This window comes from Indicator indicator, chromosome 5 (assembly GCF_027791375.1).
Source record: "Indicator indicator isolate 239-I01 chromosome 5, UM_Iind_1.1, whole genome shotgun sequence".
NCBI classification, from domain to species: domain Eukaryota; kingdom Metazoa; phylum Chordata; class Aves; order Piciformes; family Indicatoridae; genus Indicator; species Indicator indicator.
Window position 1 is genome coordinate 4563906 of NC_072014.1, and position 17672 is coordinate 4581577.

Consider the following 17672-nt stretch of genomic DNA (forward strand, 5'->3'; position numbering starts at 1 on the left):
ACACAGAGATTGGGGAATGGATATCTAACAACTGTGAAAATAACTTGGACGTCCAAATATGCTTTCCAAGGTAGTCGCCTCATGAAGCAGACCAAAGCTTGGAAAAGCAAAGGCAGTTTATAGTGAAATCTACTGTATAAAAAAAGTACTGGTTTAAGATATATTATGTACAAAAAGATTTTTTAAAAGCAGATGGACAAGAGCACCTTTTGGACAAAGCTGGTTTGTATCATAGCATAATCAGGGTGAGAGTTAATGTTTTCAGATAAGGAATTTTAGATTCAGGTAGCTGAGTCAAAGGTAATGAAGAAAAAGGATCTAGTTCAAAAGAATATCCTAAACCCATAGAATTATTTAAACAGACTCACAAGATTGCAGAAAAATATAATTGTTATTGTCTTACTCCTTAAGGAAATGCTACATGTCTGATATTCAAATAGACAATTTTCTTATTTTAAAAATCAATGGAATTAAAACCAGCACCTGATTTCCAAGGTCTTTTTATTCTGGAATTTTTTAGAAGCTTTAAGGTTCCACGTCCTTAAGCTCCTGGATGCACTAACTTGCAAAGGCTAAAGCTCTGTGAAGAGGTTTTGGTTGTAAGTTTATCTCATTCCAGACTATGTTCTGGAGCATGAATGGATCAGTCCTTGTTTTAATTTATTTCAGACATCACACTTTTCATTTATTAATTTGTCAAAATGTCTGATTCCAGCTGAGTTCAATGGGTGGAGATTATCATGTGCTGAAGAAAATATGCTGCTCTGTTGTTGCTGGCTTTGCCTCATGAGGTCAGAGAGAGGAGGCAGCAGCAGAACTGCTCCTGCCCTCCTGCACACTCCCACTGTGCCTCTCACAGAACTAAAAGGCTCCAGAGGGGCTGCTGGGGCTCAGGGGTCAGCTCTTCTGCATTTCTGTTCATAGTGTGATCTGAGACTGCAGTCTTCTTCCATTCACAGAGTCTGTTACCCTAATAACAATCCGTGCCTGCAAAACTGCCTGGTCTGGTATCTTACCAAAACCGAAGAATATCATTGTCCCTGCATCCCTTTACCTGGTCACTCCAGCAATACCCATCCTACACACCCTGACAGTTCATTCCTTGAATAGCTGATGCTTGCCATATCTGTTTCTACGTCTCTTTTGACAAGTAATGATTTTGATGGTCATCATTAATCAATTTTGAAGGGAAAACAAAAACCTGTAGGGCTGTCCAGGTAACTCAACAGAGGTTAGTTAGTATCTTGGAAATACAGCTGGCTAAAGATAAAGAATATAAGTGAAAATATTCAAGATATGTGTATCAAGGTGAGAATGTAGCATGTGAGAAGAGCATTTTGCAATATTTGTTTACAATCTCACACTTCTGAAGATGAAACTGGTGAGGGGGCTGGAGGGAAAGGTGTATGAGGAAAGGCTGAGGGAGCTGGGGGTGTTTAGCCTGGAGAAAAGGAGACCTTATCACTCTACAACTTCCTAAAAGTAAGTTGTAGTCAGGTGAGGGTCAGGCTCTTTTCTCACGTGACTTGTGACAGGACAAGAGGGCAGGGTATGAAGCTGTGCCAGAGGAGGTTTAGGTTTAAGATATCAGGAAGTCCTTCCTCACAGAAAGGGGAATTAGACACTGGAATGGACTGCCCAGGGAGGTGGTGGAGTCACTATCACTGGAGGTCTTTAAGAAAAGATTGGATGTGGCACTTGGTGGCATAGTTTAGCTGATGTGGTAGTGTTAAGTCATAGGCTGGACTTGATCTCAGAGGTTTTTTTTCCCAGCCTCAATAATTCTGTGATTGTGTGAAGACCATTTCACAAAGGTTATGGCTTAAAAACTACAAGGTGTCCTAAAAGGCATCTGAAATTAATGTTAAAAACATGACAGTTGAGCATTCAACTTGAATGTGACTCTGATGTCAAACAAAATGCGAAGAAGAAATATGTTAAGCTCTTCAGGGCAAAGTTTTGTTGTGGTGGTGGTTTTTTAATTGTTTTTAGTTGGGTCTAGTTGTTTTAATGAGTTTTTGTTTTGGTTTGGCTTGTTTTTAGCAAGGCACAGTTTGGATGGGTTTGAGCCTGGATTCCTGTCCTAGTTTTGAGCCACGAGCTGCCCAAGACAGAAAAATGCTCCACACTGGATTGGAAGTTTAAATGGAAATTCTGTTTACCGATATATACCACAGGTATTCAGGTAGAAGGACTACAGCCACAAACCAGGCTCAGTCCTTCACCTGGGCCAAAGAGGAGGCCAAACTGCACACCCACCCACAAAGGACCAGGCCTGTCACAGGTTGCACCAAACCCAGTGGCATAGCTGGAAATTTGCGGCCAGCCAATGCCAAGAGAAAACCTCTCCTCCACAAACCATAAGATAAGGTTCGTTCTCTTCCTGAGACAGAGAGAGAAGAGAGAGATAATGGCTGTACTCCTCCTTTAAATAGTGAGGTATGGGGAAACAGACTAGAATAACAGATTACAATATCCTGGGATAAACTGCCTGTCCCTCTGGGACTTTCTATCCTTTGGAGGACTTTTCTTGGTGGTTATACCAATTAACTCTTAATTTCCCTTAACCTGCAACAATTCCCGAGGAGATCAAGCCAGCCTAGATAGGGTGAATGTGTAACTTTTGGGAAGTGAAGGGTGCTTCAAGGGTAAGGAGCGTGGAAAGCCTCTCGGCACTGACACGCTAGCACCGTGATGTTTATACTGTGTTTGACGTGTTCAGCGGTCTGGCTTATGTGCTGTGCAGCTCATTGACAAGAATATACTGCATTTACAAATCACAGAATGCAGATTCTCCTCGTGTTTTTCTACATCCAACACCATTTCCTACAGCTGTTCCTGAAATGGTAGGGCTAACTCTATAGGAGACTATTATTCATTTCATTTTTGCCTGACACTTCCACAGAAACAGAAATTAGAGCAAAATTCTTGTTTGTTTCTGTTTCCTGTCCACCATTCAGTTCATCAAAATGACCTTGATGTGTCTGTAAATGTCATTCATATCTGCTTTAACACTTGCATAATGAGCATCTATGTGTTTTGGGCTTACTCTAAAAGGGAATCTTCAGCATTTCCTGTCAACCTGAAAAATATCAGAACATCAGGACCTCAAAGTGAGTTCCAAAAGGAGCCAGATGCATTGTTTCTGGGATAGACTAGTAGCTATTTTTCCCCTCAGAGGGATGATTGACTTGGCATGAATAGATTAAAACTGGCTGGTTCATTCTATTCCAAAATGGCCAATGCATTAGGTCCAAAGAACAACTTAGTGCACATTGTTAGATAACATCAGAAGTTATTCAAGGTCAGATTCTTTGAGTTCTTTCAGTTTGGATTTTTTTTTCTTTTTGTTACTCTTTGCCCAGTGGACATTGCAATCTACATTGCTTATGTACTTTTACAAGGAGCACATTAACAACATCTCATGAATATTAAACTATTACTCCTGACAGCTTTGCAGCTTTCCAAAGATACTGATTCCTGACTGTCACTTAATTGGAACGAGGTTCAAAAAGATTTTGAAGTAAAGCTCTGAAAAAATACGGACACCAATGAGTCCTTGTGGCCAAAAGGGCCAATGGCTTCCTAGGGGTGCATCAAGAAAAGTGTGTCCAGCAGGTCTAGGGAGGTTCTCTGCTCTGGTGGGACCACAGCTGTTTTGGGCTCCCCAATTCAAGGAGACAGGGATCTACTGGAGAGAGGCCAATGGGAGCTACAAAGATAATTGGGGGACCTGAACATCTCTCCTATGAGGAAAGACTGAGAGAAGTGGGGCTGTTTAGTGTGGACAGGAGAAGGATGAGGGTGGATCTTATTAACATCTATAAATACCTAGGGGGTGTGTGTCTGGATGAAGGTGCCAGGCTCTTCTTGATGATGCCCAGTAATAGGACAAGGAGCAATGGCTACAAGCTGGAGCACAGGAGGTTGCACCTCATCATGAGGGTGATGGAGCCCTGGAACAGGCTGCCCAGAGAGCTTGTGGACTTTCCTCTGGAGACTGAGTTGTTGTGTGGCCTGCCCTAGGTGATCCTGCTCTGGCAAGGAGGTTGGACTGGATGACCTTTTGATGTCCCTTCCAAAGTCTAACATTCTGTGATTCTGACTTTCAAAAGGTTTAAAAAAAAAAACAAAACCACAAAAACCCCAGAAAAGATCATATCCCCCCCTTCTTCCACTCTTGCATATAGGAGATGTTTGATTTAAATATATGTTGGCTTTTCACCTCCATGACATTTTATTCACAGGTTATCAAAAAGAATATGACCAAAATCCATTGCCAAAATTCAGAAAGCGTTTTAAGCTAAAATTCAAAAATCCTCTCAGCACTATAATGATGGTGCTGTAAGTTTGCTCTTAACATGCACACACCTTGCCCTACAGGACACAGCTAAGTAAACTTGTTCCTACTTTTCTTTGTCATGAGCCTATGGTGAGTACATTGAATAATGCCTGTGTGCTCCAGCCCTATTTGCAGAGTCATGTCCAGATCATATCTCACTTTATATAGCTTGTCATCTCACTGGATGGCAATTTCTCTGGGGTCTGGGTAGCTACCTCAGCACAAACAAACATAATGCTCTATCTAGCTTTTTATTTGTATCATAATATCATCTGCACTGAGGTGCAGGCTCAGGCTTTACTGTGACATAATTTGTGAGATTTTATTTCAAATGGAAGAACTAGCATTCAAAACTTTTTTATGGCAACATCCCCAGGCACCACTTTTTAAACTATACAGTGGAGTTGTTGTACATTCTTACCAAATATATCCTGCACATTCCATTTCCTTGATGTTACTTGATGATGTACTCCCTTGCAGTTGGTCGAGGCACACAACCCTTGCAGCAGCCAGGGATCTGGTATGGCAGGAGGAGGTATCTGCTTTGGAAGCAGCTGCTAAGATGCAAAGCAGGGACAGCTCTAACTTTGAGCATAGTAGGGCTGAATCCCAGCTCATTAACCTTTTCCTGATCTTTCTTTGTCGTTGAGTTTCAACAGTGGCACACAGCAATAGCATAGCACACGTGCTCTTTGCCATTTTACCACAGAAGATGACTATAACCATGGAATCATAAAATCATAGAATTGTTTCACTTGGAAAGGACCTCTAAGATCAAGTCCAACCATCAACTTAAACCATGTCCTGAAGTGCCGTGTCCACTTGCTTCTTGAACATCTCCATGGACAGTGACTCCACCACCTCCATGGGCACCCTGTTCCAATACCTAACTACTCTTTCAGTAAAGAAATTTTTCCTAATATCCAATCTAAATCTTCCCTGGCACCGTATCAGGTCATTTCCTCTCATTCAGTCACTGGATACTAGAGAAAGAGACCAACTCCTTTCAGGTATTTAGAGTGCAATGAGGTCACCCCTCAGCCTCCTCTCCTCCAGATGAGTGTACAAAGTACAAAGGTCTCACAACGATGCTATATCATATGAGAACCTGTTACTACATGTGGCAAGTTTGCTTCTCCTTCTTCTACTAACATTTCAAGGTGCTGCTGTGCATTCCTGAACCCACCCACCCAGCAGCCCTCGGCAGGTCTTCTGCTTTCCAGAGTGCCCAGGTCCTGGAGCTGAGTGCTTTGCCACTTAGATGTGTGTTTGAAGGGTGTGTAAGAGAAAGCTGCAAGGCCTTTTAAAAGGGAATGATCTTGTATTCTGTATTGCCAGGTGGAACCAGTAAATCTGCTTGTCAGTATTTGTTCCATAATTAATAACCTACAGCGTGTTTATTCTCTACCAGACTGTTCTCCAAAAGCTGTATCCCACCCAGGCAAACATGCATGCAGGCACCCATAGAAGGCTACTATGAAACTTCATCTTGAAGTCACCCCAGGCTTAAAAGCAATAGAATAGATACTGATAGAAAGCATCAGACAAGATCCTTGTTTTTATTGTTGTTTCTCTAAGGCAGTGACCCTGCATCGTGAAAATGGAAGGAACTCCAATACTGAAAAGAGCAGAACAGACAGCAGACAAAAAAAAATTACAAAAAGTTACCATTTGTGTTGGAATTTGTTTTAGCAGTCAGTGAAATCTGTTAAGTTTGTAGATAGCTTTTGTGTTGCAATGCCTGATTTATAATGGAACATAAACATCAACAGCAGTGCAGCTCTCTGTTGATTTTTAGAGATGTTTTAAGAATGTTAATTGAAAGCATCTTCAGCAATTTGTTCTACTCTGTGCCTGCAATTAAGAATCACCTTCTTTTTCTTCAGAAGTGCAGCCAAAAATTTTGGGGTTCTGAATCTGGTGATCTGCACTATCTGGACATTGGCAGAGGACTAATGAGGGCTGTGAAAATGATCAGGGGGTTGGAGCACCTCTGCTACAAGGACAGGCTGAGGAAGCTGGGGTTGTTCAGCCTGGAGAAGAGAAGGCTCCAGGGAGACCTAATAGCAGCCTGCCGGTACCTGAAGCAGGACTACAAGAAGGCTGGAGAGGGACTGTTTACAAAGGCCTGCAGTGATAGGACAGGGGCCAATGGCTTTAAACTAGAGAGGAGCAGATTTGGATTGGGTGCTATGAACAGGTTCTTAACCAGGAGGGTAGTGGAACACTGCAACACATTGCCCAGGGAGGTGGTTGAGGCCCCACCCTAGAGATATTTGAGGTGAAGCTCAACAGGGCTCTGGGCAACCTGATCTAGTTGAGGATGCCCTGCTGACTGCAGAGGGTGTTGGCCTAGATGATCTTTGGAGGTCCCTTTCAACCAAGACCCAGCAGCACAAAGCTTCAAAAGGATTTACTGCTTCACTTGTTGATGGCACAAAGGTACCAACAGTTTGATGGGAACGCTAGTTATGCTTCTGTGGAATAATGATGAATATGATCTGGCTGGTGAGCAACAAATCTGAGGTATGCAGCAACCTCCATAAAGTGTGACTCATTAAATATGCCACTGGATCTGCTCATGTCTTTATTCTGCATGCTTAGAAAACATTCTCTCTTCTTTATGTTGTAGCTTCCCATTTGTTTAATGTGAAGATGCCATTCTGGAGAATGTTGTCAGAGATTTGGAGACGGTGCGTGTATGGAAGGCATTTTGAAATTTCCTTACTCTTCCAAAGGCAAAAATCTTTCCTCCTCTTTCTGAACAGTTAAGATGGTCGTGGGTGATATCTTGGGAGCTGGAAAAGTAAAAGCATGCAGCGGTTTTGTTCACAATGACAAAACATAAAGAGGCACAGTAAGGCAGCTTATGGGAAAGATACAATAACAACACTGACCCTCTGGCCTTTGTAAATTAGGAAGTGCAATTTCTAAATCAAAACCAGCACCAGAAGCTCTGGGAATGGAAACAGGCTTAATTCTCTGCTGTGCAAAGAGCTCGAGATTTCCATAACAGCAGGTCAGATTTTCAGTCCTGTCTACGTGGCCGCTTGGTTCAGAAATTCTCCACAGCTGTTTGTTCTGCTGGCCTTGGGAACAAGCAGGAGGTGGTGGGGGAGGTTTCTGGGAGGTGTGCTGGGGGTTGGCATATCATGAGATGCAGTGTTGCCCAGGAGAAGGGGGATTTGACTACTCCTCTCTTCCCACTAGGGGATCTCTTTGTGGTTGAGACCCTTCTCTCCTGCAATATCTGCTGAACTGCCTGAACACTGCCACTGCAGTAAACTGCCACTGCTGCCATCAGGAAAGAATGACCCAGATCAGATCTCTAATCTTAAAATAAATACTAATCAGATATAGTGGCATTCACTCAGTGATTCTTTCCACTGCTGCTGCTTTTAATTTTCTGCACTCAAGATTTCTTCGATAGTGTGGGTCGTGGAGCTTGACTGATCTCTAGCAAGAGTTTGGTGGAGTATCCCCTTGAGGACAGAGAGGTCAGCTGGGGCTGGCAAGGTTACATGTAGTTTCATTTAAAGGCATATTCTCTGCTCTCAAAATCATGACCATGGAACTTTTCTGTAACTATAGTCCTAGCCTTGTAGTCTTGTTTTTTCTCACTGTGTTTATACCAGGCTATTCATTGTTCTGCCACTTCAGAAAAGGATGATTATTACCTTCAAATGTGGGTTTAATTAATTGAGGATTTAATTAACACTTTTCATAGAATCATAGAATTGCCAGGGTTGGAAGGGACCTTTAAGGATCTTTTAGTTTCAACCTCCCTGTCATAGGCAGGGACACCTCACACTAGATGAGGTTGCCCAGAGCCACATCCAGCCTGGCCTTAAAAACCTCTAGGGATGAGGCTTCCACCACCTCCCTGGGCAACCTGTTGCAGTGTCTCACCACCCTCATGGTGAAGAACTTCTTCCTAGCATCCAATCTGAATCTACCCATTTCCTGTTTTGTTCCGTTCCCCTTAATGCTTTCACTACCTGACACCCTAAAAAGTGCCTCACTAGCTTTCTTGTAGACCCCTCCAGATACTGGATGGCCACAATAAGGTCTCCTTGGAGCCTTCTCTTCTCCAGACTGAGCAGCCCCAACTCTCTCAGTCTGTCTCCATAGGAGAGGTGCTCCAGCCCTCTGATCATCCTTGTGGTCCTCCTCTGGACATGTTCCAGCATGCCCAGATCTTTCTTGTAATAGGGGCTTCAGAACTGGGCACAGTACTCCAGGTGGGGTCTCACCAGAGTAGAGTAGAGAGGGACAATCACCTCCCTTGACCTGCTGGCCACACTTCTCTTGATGCAGCCCAGGATACAATTGGCTTTCTGGGCTACAAATGCACACTGGTGGCTCATATTGAGTTTCTCATCCACCAGCACCACCAAGTCCTTTTCTTCAGGGCTGCTCTCAAGCAGCCTTGGATTTAATTAGCACTTTTCTGGATTTCCATGTGTGAAGAAAATGATCTGCTGAAAATAATACATTCCTATAGTAAAGAATTTCACACCATAAAGCTTTTCATTAAAACATGTATTTTTTTAAAAAAAAAAAAGTTATATTGTTCCAATATATTTTTTTCCTAATATATTTCCATTTTTCCATGAGACACTATTGTTTGCAAAAGAGACAGAAAGCATCTCTTGTCTTTAGGAAACAAAGAGTAGATGAATCTCAAATCAGGCACAACAATTTTTTGGTTCACAGAATAGTTTAAATCAAGTGAATTAGCGTAAATTATTCAAGTAAAAACCTAAAAACAGTTATATTGTTACTACTTTTCATGCCACAGAGTTTGCAGGGACAGCAAAGAACAAATGTGTGGTGTTTTCTTTCTGTTCTCAAGATGATTCTTCCTAGCTATTTAACTTGGTCACCAGAGTCCACCACAATTTTGCTACTGCTGCTTGGGGGTAGTTTTGTGGGTTTTTTTGCACAAAGCATCTATCAGAAGTTTCCCAGGGTTGCCTATCGTAACCCAAACAGCTTTTTGTGACATAAAAATGCTGTATTTGAGCAAGGGTTTTGTGTTCTGTGATGTTAAAACCTTCAAGCCTATATGGAAGTTAACCATAAAATGAGTTCAGATCAGTCATATAGCTACATACCTGTTTGTAATGTGACTTTTTAATATCGTCTTTATCTGCTATTATACCTGATGTTATTTGTACAGACTTGGAGGCTTTCAAATACCAAGTGGCTATTTAATGTTTTTAGGACAGGATTCACAGATTGCTCATGGAAGGGACCCTCAGAAGTCATCTGGTCTAACCTCTCTGCAGTGAGCAAGGACACCTCCAACTAGATCAGGCTGTTCAGGACAATGGAAGGAACTTTTAAAGCTACCTTTGGAAAGCACTACAGATCAATCCATATCTCTGAACTAAGGCCACAGGGGGGTTGGACTAGATGATCTTTTGAGGTCCCTGCCAGCCCCTAACATTCTGTGATTCTGTGAAGTTGTTCCTCTACGCATGAGAGAGGACAGATCGACTTGTAAGTGCTGCCACTTTCCAATAGCAGATGTATGATGAGCTCTGGAGTTAACAGCAGAGGAAAAAATGTGACAGGAGGTCACAGATCAGAAGAAATCCCATGAAGTAGAATTTGAGAGAATCCTTGCAGTCAGCCTTGCAGGCCACCCACCCACTGGTGTGAGCAGCAGCAGGGCTGGCCCCAGCTTGGTACACTTCCCCTCCTCCCAGAAAAGCAGCTGGATGCCGTTTCTCCATTCTAGGAAATCAGTGTGCCCTTTGGGACACATGGAGCTCTCACAGTCCAGAAGACAACGTCATACCTGCCTCATCCCATCTGCCAGTGAAAACTGGTTTGACACAACTCCTGAAGATTGCTACTTCATTTAATTTTTGTTTGTTTGTTTGTTCTTTTTTTTAGGCTGGGATTTCATTTTCTAGTGGAAAACTCTTGCCAAGTTCTCTGACCTACTTGCACATCTGCAGTGGCCTTCATTTAAGAATAGGGGCGTTTTTTCACAAATTCTATTGTTTTGCCTTGGTAATTTCTTTTGCCTCCAATTGTGTTAATACTGAACAGATCAAGAGTTAAAACACGTAATCCTGTGTTCTCCTGTTTTCTGGGGTTTTGTTGGTTTTTTGTTTTCTTTTCTTTTCTGAAGGATGAGTCATATGAGTACGGATGGCTTTTTGTTATTCTTTACTAAACTCAAACAAGAATACTTATTCCTTCCTTAGAAAAGCAGTATCTTAGAGTTATTGTTCTTTGCTGTTGTTGTTTCAAAAAGAAAAAAGAAGAAAAAAGTTCATAACATGTAGTGGATTGTTAGTGCTGGAGCTTGAAAGCTTTTTGTGCTGAGGTCCCATACAAACCAATAGCTCAAGTACAGCACACTTGAGCCTGTCATATACTACATGTACTCTCTGAGCAGAGACAGCAGCTGGTCCTTGAGCAGAGCCAACAGAGCGACTTTTTGATTTGCATGATGCACCTCCACTTTCTACACAAACCCCATGGTAGAAAGGATAACCTACTTTTAATGATAATTCCTTCTCAGATTGCTCTTCTGATGGATTTAACAGGTTTTGTTATTTAGAGAGAAAGCAAAACATGATTCTTTGGAGATTGTGTAAAACTAAACATAGACAGAAATTCACAACCAACTTTATTCTTGCACTGATAACTGTTTTCTGCCATCTTATGTCATTCTGATGTCCAAGAACCATGAGTTGTAGAGCAGAAAAGCCTTTACAAATCATTGTCTTGCCACCAAGTCCCACAGCCACTTTATTGAGTACATCCTTAAGAGGATAGGACTGTGGTATTTCTTTAAAAGGGAAGGTCTGGGTTTTTTTCGCTTGTACAGTGGAAATCTGAATTAGAGACAAGAAGAAATGATTCCTTGCAAAATAATTTTGACACCTCTGTGGAAAGGAGGAGCATCCTCACCGAGGCGCTGGGCCAGTGTCCTACATTAACAGTTTCCATCACTGGCGACAAGAGTAGGTGCGTGTTCAGTACAGAAAAACCGCGCCCTGGCCCTAGGTTTTGAATTCCCCAGCATTCAGTACACCCAAAGGTCATTAAACTATTTTGGCTTCTTGTCCCTCCTGCTGTGAAGAGAAAATGCTGTGGGTGCTGTCTGCTTCACCCGTATGCAGTCATCATGTTGGCTCTGCCTTAAGAGCCTTCACAGCTGTGCTTGTAACAGTTAGTTCCCAACATGACTCAGATGAAGGATTTTTATTTAATCTGCCCAGGATTTTCTGCAAAAAGAAGAGGTTTTTCATTTGTGAAAAGTGTTGAAGGGTGAAAAGAGAGCACGTGTGAACAAAAGATTGTCTCTACAGCTGACTTTCAATTATTTCTTAGGAAATAATTTCAGTGAAAATGGAAAGATGGGAGAATGAAATAATTTCTGTAATTGCCCATTAAGAATCACTCATGATTTGCTTTGCTTCTAGCTCATGAACACAAATGGTTGAGGTGCATGGGGAGTGTTGTTTTGGGGTTTTGGCTCTAGATGCAGCTTTTCTTCTACATCGAATGTTTTAAAAAGTGGGCTTTAAGAGGAAACAAAGTCATTGATGCATCTTAGCGGTGGTTGTTGATTCAGCAGGTATAATTTGGACAACAAAAATAGAAAAAAGAAAAAGAGTTTCTTTACATTTACCTAAGTGTAGCATTTCTATATTTTTTGGGTTTTATTCCCTTCATGTGCTTTTGGTCACCATTCACAGTATTTGCTGTGTTGTATTCCAGCAAGACTGTACACTCCTTTTTTAATTCTGAGGTTCTTTACTGCCATTAAAATCCAAACAAACCAAAAAAATCAGTATCTTCTTGACATAAGGGTAATTACAAAGACAAAACCTGAAGATTAAGCTCTTTTGGACACAAGGGATAGCTTCCAGTTTGTTCTTTAGGTCGGAAATTGGGGAACTTTCAAAATTACACCTAGATCATTCAATTAAGGACTGGCCTTTCGTGAAGGGGGAGCTAAGGTCACCTCATGAATATGTGAAAGTGTGTCTTTCATTTGTCTTTCTAAGGCAGAATGTCACTAACCACAAGCCTCAAACATATCTACCAAATCCCAAAGTGCAGGAGCAGCGTGAGTACTCCACTCACCTGAGGCAGAGGTTGATCAGGAGTTTTGTTCTATGTTTGTTCCGCACCTTTCATGATATCTGCACTGAAGTGCAAATACATTCAATAACTTTTACTATTATTCCAGGTCCCTTCGTGCAAAATGCTCCAGTCCTGATGTGAGAACCTTCTTACAGTTTAGTCCAGATGCGAGGACATTACATCCCTGGGAAAAGTGAGTGTTAACCAAAAGCTACTTGTTAATACTCCAAGCCTGCCTGCAAGACTCAAGAATCAATACAGATGGGTTTCTAGGGCACCTGTTTCTGTGCACAGGTTGTGAAAAGCAAGTCTTGAATCATAAGTGATGTTCACAAAATCATAGGATGTTAGGGGTTGGAAGGGACCTCTGGAGATCTTTGGGTCCAGCCCCCTGCCAGAGCAGGACTATATTATCTAGCTCACGTTGCACAAGAACGCATCCAGACAAGCCTTGAAAGTCTCCAGAGAAGGAGACTCCACAACCTCGCTGGGGAGCCTGTTACAGTGAAGAAGTTCCTTCTCATATTGAGGTGGAACTTCCTGTGCTATAGTTTACATCCATGGCCCCTTGTGCTATCACAGGGCACAACTGAGCAGAGGCTGCGCCTTCCTTCTTGACACCAAACCCTCAGATATTTATAGCCATTTATTAGATCCCCTCTCAGTCTTCTCCAGACTAAATAGTCCCAGGTCTCTCAGCCTTTCCTCACAAGGCAGTACTTCAGTCCCTTAATCATCCTTGTAGCCCTCCATTGGACTCTCTCAAGTAGATCCTTGTCCCTCGTGAACTGGGGAGCCCAGAACTGGATGCAATATTCTAGGTGGGGCCTTACTAGGGCAGAGCAGAGGGGGAGGACACACTCTTCTTAATGCACCCCAGGATATGATAGTCAAGGAAAGTTGAGTGCCACAGTCTGGTCAGGCCAGGTAATTAAAACAAAGAAAACTTGTGAACGTCCAGTCAAAAAGAATTGACTCATGATGGCAGTTGGCATTTGTGCTACACTAGAATTACAAAATCAGTTCTACAACCACCATTATGTGAAGGTGGCACTAATGAGAAATTCCAGGGTAGGTGAGCATTGACATTCATTATTTGCTGAACCTCAGCAAATATACTGCAGTGCCCAAGGAAGAGAAGGTCCATAGGTTATTTTGGTCTTTATGGAATGTAATTATTAAGTGATATGGATTATATTTCTCCACATAAATCTCAGGATTCATTTGTGCACAAATGCAAGCACACAGATTAATGTTCCAAGGCCTGTGGGGAAAAGTAGGTGTCATGGATAAATCTTGGTTCATAATCTACTTAGAGAGTAATTTAATATCCAAGGTGAACATACCAGAACTGTTCTGAGCATTTACATTTTACTCAGTCAAGTGTTGTCCATGCATAAAAATTTTAAATATTTTTGGGTTACATTCTAGGACTGCTCAACAGGAGGTGGTTGTCTGGTTGTTGGTTGTAGCTACTTGAAGTTCACAATCTAAATAGCCTAACCTGTTAACTAGTATGATACTGCATAGGAAAACCAAAAGCTGCTTGAAATAATTTCACTATGACAACACAGACAACATGCAAAATTGGAAGTATTTAATTTGTGCAAAAAAAAGTTGTGTGTAATTCCCTTGAAATGTATCAAGCCATGATACGTGGCAGGGGGGTCAGAACTGGATGATCTTTGAGGTTTCTTCCAACCCTGACAATTCTATGATTCTGTGTAATACCTTATGGGTGTAAAAAAGGCACGGAAGAGAACCTTAGGGTGTGTTGAAAGTGGCATCAAATTGTTTAAGGTCTCTTCATATTTGCTTCAACATCTTCCCCCCGAGGTCCCCACTGCAAAAAAGAGCTTTCCAGTTTAAGTGCAGATGAGCTTCAGATAAGTCCGTTTTGATATGACAACCAATACCTATCAGATAAAAAAAAAAAAAGGGTAACCTCAAGCTGCTCTTGGTTTGTTATGCATACAGAGATATGGGTCCCATTTTTTGACTGACACTTCAGGAGGTTAATGATTTATTGATAGGAGGGAGAGTTTCCTGGGTCACTGTAATCTCAGCAACACTTAAGAACGAATGAATGAGCACTGCTGCAGTTAATGAGCTGGATCAAATCAATCGACTGAGAGGAGCAATTAGTTTGGTCATGATCTCAGCAGAGATGCTCACTGTGACAGCTTTCTGAATTCTCTTTGGAGTCTCCCAAACTTGTATTTAAAGCTACATGCCTAACAGCACTGCATTCATAACAAAATCCTCTTTATTTGGAAGCCATCTGATTTGGAAAACAAGTTTGAGTGTTCTGATCCTGTTTTCAGTAAAGTTTTGCACGGAACAAAGAAAGAATTAGGTTGGAAAGGGGTCAGTAGTCTCAAGATCTTGTTTGTTTATTTGCTATAACCTTCTTGTTTGAGGAGAAAACAGTAAAGAAAAAAAAATGTGGTACTCATCCTGCATTCTTTTCAAATGTTGTTATGAGAGCATCAAACTGAATTATTTGAGAAGTTTTAGTTTGGGAGATTGGTGCTTCTGCTTTGGGATCTTGTTTTCTGCAGTTTTGAAGTTTTTTTTCATGTTTGCTTTGTCCTCAGGTCACACAAAATCATGATGTGAGGCAGAGATGATGAGAAAAGCACTGGAACAAAAAATGTTGCAATTTTCAGGTCTCCTTTTTGTTAACTCTGATTCCTCATCAACAGAAACACCCAGGTTTGCTCTTCCACTTCTGGGATTCTCTCAGTTTGTGCAGCCACATCAGGTACTCACCTTTTATCTTTCTTAGAGAGCACTAAGAATTAAAAGTCCTCTTCGGGCTGTACCTGTTGACTCTTAATTAACATGAAGAAAAAGCTTTACCATGGAGGCTTTACTGCAGGGATCTTTTTTCTTTTTTTTTTTTTCACGTGCAGCACACACTAACTGCTCACACACACTCTCGGTGTGTGTTTCATGCACACACAAAAGTTCCAGATGTGCTGTGTATCTTCTTTAGTTGGCTTTATTCTTCTGTAAAGCCAAGAGAAATATTAATCATTCATTTACTGTTAGGGGATGGGTCGTCTTCTCATGTTTCAGTAAAGGGGGTGGAAAAGTAAAGTAAGCCAATTTTTTTCCTATTTAAGGCCAAAGCTGGGGAATGCTTGTGGCTGAGTTCTGTACATGGCCCGGTGCTGGAAGGGCAGGGGACAACCGATGTTGCTATTTTGAACAGATTTTTTTCTTCCCCCCCCATTTTTATTTTTGCACAGAGAGTCTCATGTCTAATATTTAGACATGATGAGCTTTGTGCAAAAAGTAACTTTGCTCATTCTTGCCGTGTTTCAACCCTCAGTTATTTTGGCACAACAAGACGGTGAGTAATTCAAGCTTCTTATGATTTCATGTTGGTTTCTTATTTTATTTTTATTTTCACCGATGGTTTTAATAGCTTGCAAGAGATGCTTGTTCACAAATCTCACCAGAACACTTTTCCTTCATTAATGAAGCAGTCAGATATTTGCTGCTTGAGAGCTGAAAGCTGAGGATCTTGCCTTGCCATCCCAAAGTTTTTGCTTTGCTTTTCTGTGGTTGAAAGGACTGTACAGCGCTGTCTGCCTTAGCTGCATCTGTTCTTGTTCTTACTTGTTTTCCTATTGCAGACACCCAAGAGTTTTCAAACTCTTTCTTTCAACTCTTGAAATAACGTTTGAACAGATAGCTCTCTGCTGCCTGGATGTTATTTATCACAAGCAATAAGTCTTTGCTTCCAGCTCTTTTTTTATTTAGAGTTCTCCTTTGTGTGTTTTCCACTGGCAGCGTGGGGGCTTGTTTAAACAATCTGCCTGCTGAAAACAGCCTTAAAATTCTAACTGGTTTTGATGGAACAGTTTTTAAAAGCGATGTATGAAAATGTGTCAGCTTATAGGATTTTTAACTTTGACATGAAACAGGGGAGTAAATTAGTTCGCTGAGCTTGAAATAGTTTGAACTGTGCATCTGCAGGCTGCTTCAGACCCTCATGAGACTGATTAGCAGCTGATGGTATCTGGGAGTCCTTGCAAGTATGTGTGCATGTTTACAGAGAGGGAGAACACCAAAACCCAAATGAACATGGAATTTAGAGGGGGAAAGAAATTACTTTGTATACAATAATTCAACTTAGAGTGAAGATAAGTGTGGTATGAGTATTTAAATTACACAGAAGACATTCCACAAGTACAGCTGACCTTTTTTGGATGTGCTCTGTTCCTGCTTGCCAGACATTGTAAACCAGACCTTCCTTCAGATAAAACATTTTAAACTTTCCTGTTAATATAAAAGATCTGCAATGTATTTATTCCTGCATCGAAGCAACGAATAACTTTCCAAATAACTTGATAAGCAGCAGCCAAACAAGCTGTAGTGCAGCAAAGGAAAGCCAAATCCCTTTAAAACCACGCCCCACCCTAGTCTGTATGATACAAATCATGGAAACGATTGCTTTAGCCAATTTCATGGGAAATTTATCTGTTTCAACATACCTGTAAAGGCATTTCTGCCAAGGGGGTGGCTGTGAGTCCACCTAGCAGGCTGTTGACAGTAGAGCAGTTGGAGCTCGGGGGGCTCTGTGCATGAGCAAATCAGGTAACATCCTCTGCAGCAGCTGCATGCCCAAATAGCAGCCTTCCTCGCCAAGCAGAGACACAGGCTGAGCCTTGTAAAGTATTTTAAAAGAACATGTTTTTGAAAAGCATATAAAGGCATCCTGCAGAGAACAAACATAATGTACTGGGAACTGATGCTTTTCTGCTTCTGCTTTGCCAATATATAAATTGCCTCTTCAGTAATTCAAGAAAATACTATAAAATTTCAGCAAATATATGCTGGGAGGTTTCTCTTCTTACAGCGGCAAATTATATATATATACATATATAAAATATATTTAATATGCTTTATGTGTATTTATACATATATATGTGTGTGTGTATCCTCAGAGGAATAAGGGCTAAAGGACCAAGAAATGGCAAATAACATAGGAATAAGGGCTAAAGGACCATTAATATAAAAAGAAAGGATGTTGGTTTTGTTTCTCCCAATAATCCAATCCCCCCTGAATGCCAGATCTCCTCCCTCTCTCTGGTTGTATCCCTGGACATTTTTGAGGTTCAATGCATGTTTGACTCCAGAAATAGTAAAAAAAAAAAAGGAATAAGGACTGAAGGATGAAGAAATGGTAAATAACATAAGAATA

At 41.4% G+C, this 17672-nt stretch overlaps 1 protein-coding gene across 1 annotated transcript in view; it reads left to right on the plus strand.

The window, feature by feature from the left end:
* The first annotated feature begins 15736 nt into the window (after positions 1–15736).
* Positions 15737–17672, plus strand: part of COL3A1 (collagen type III alpha 1 chain) — a 61824-nt gene continuing 59888 nt past the window's right edge. The window contains exon 1 of the mRNA XM_054380955.1: positions 15737–15815. Coding sequence (XP_054236930.1) covers positions 15737–15815 — 79 coding nt within the window. The remainder of the gene's footprint in view (positions 15816–17672) is intronic.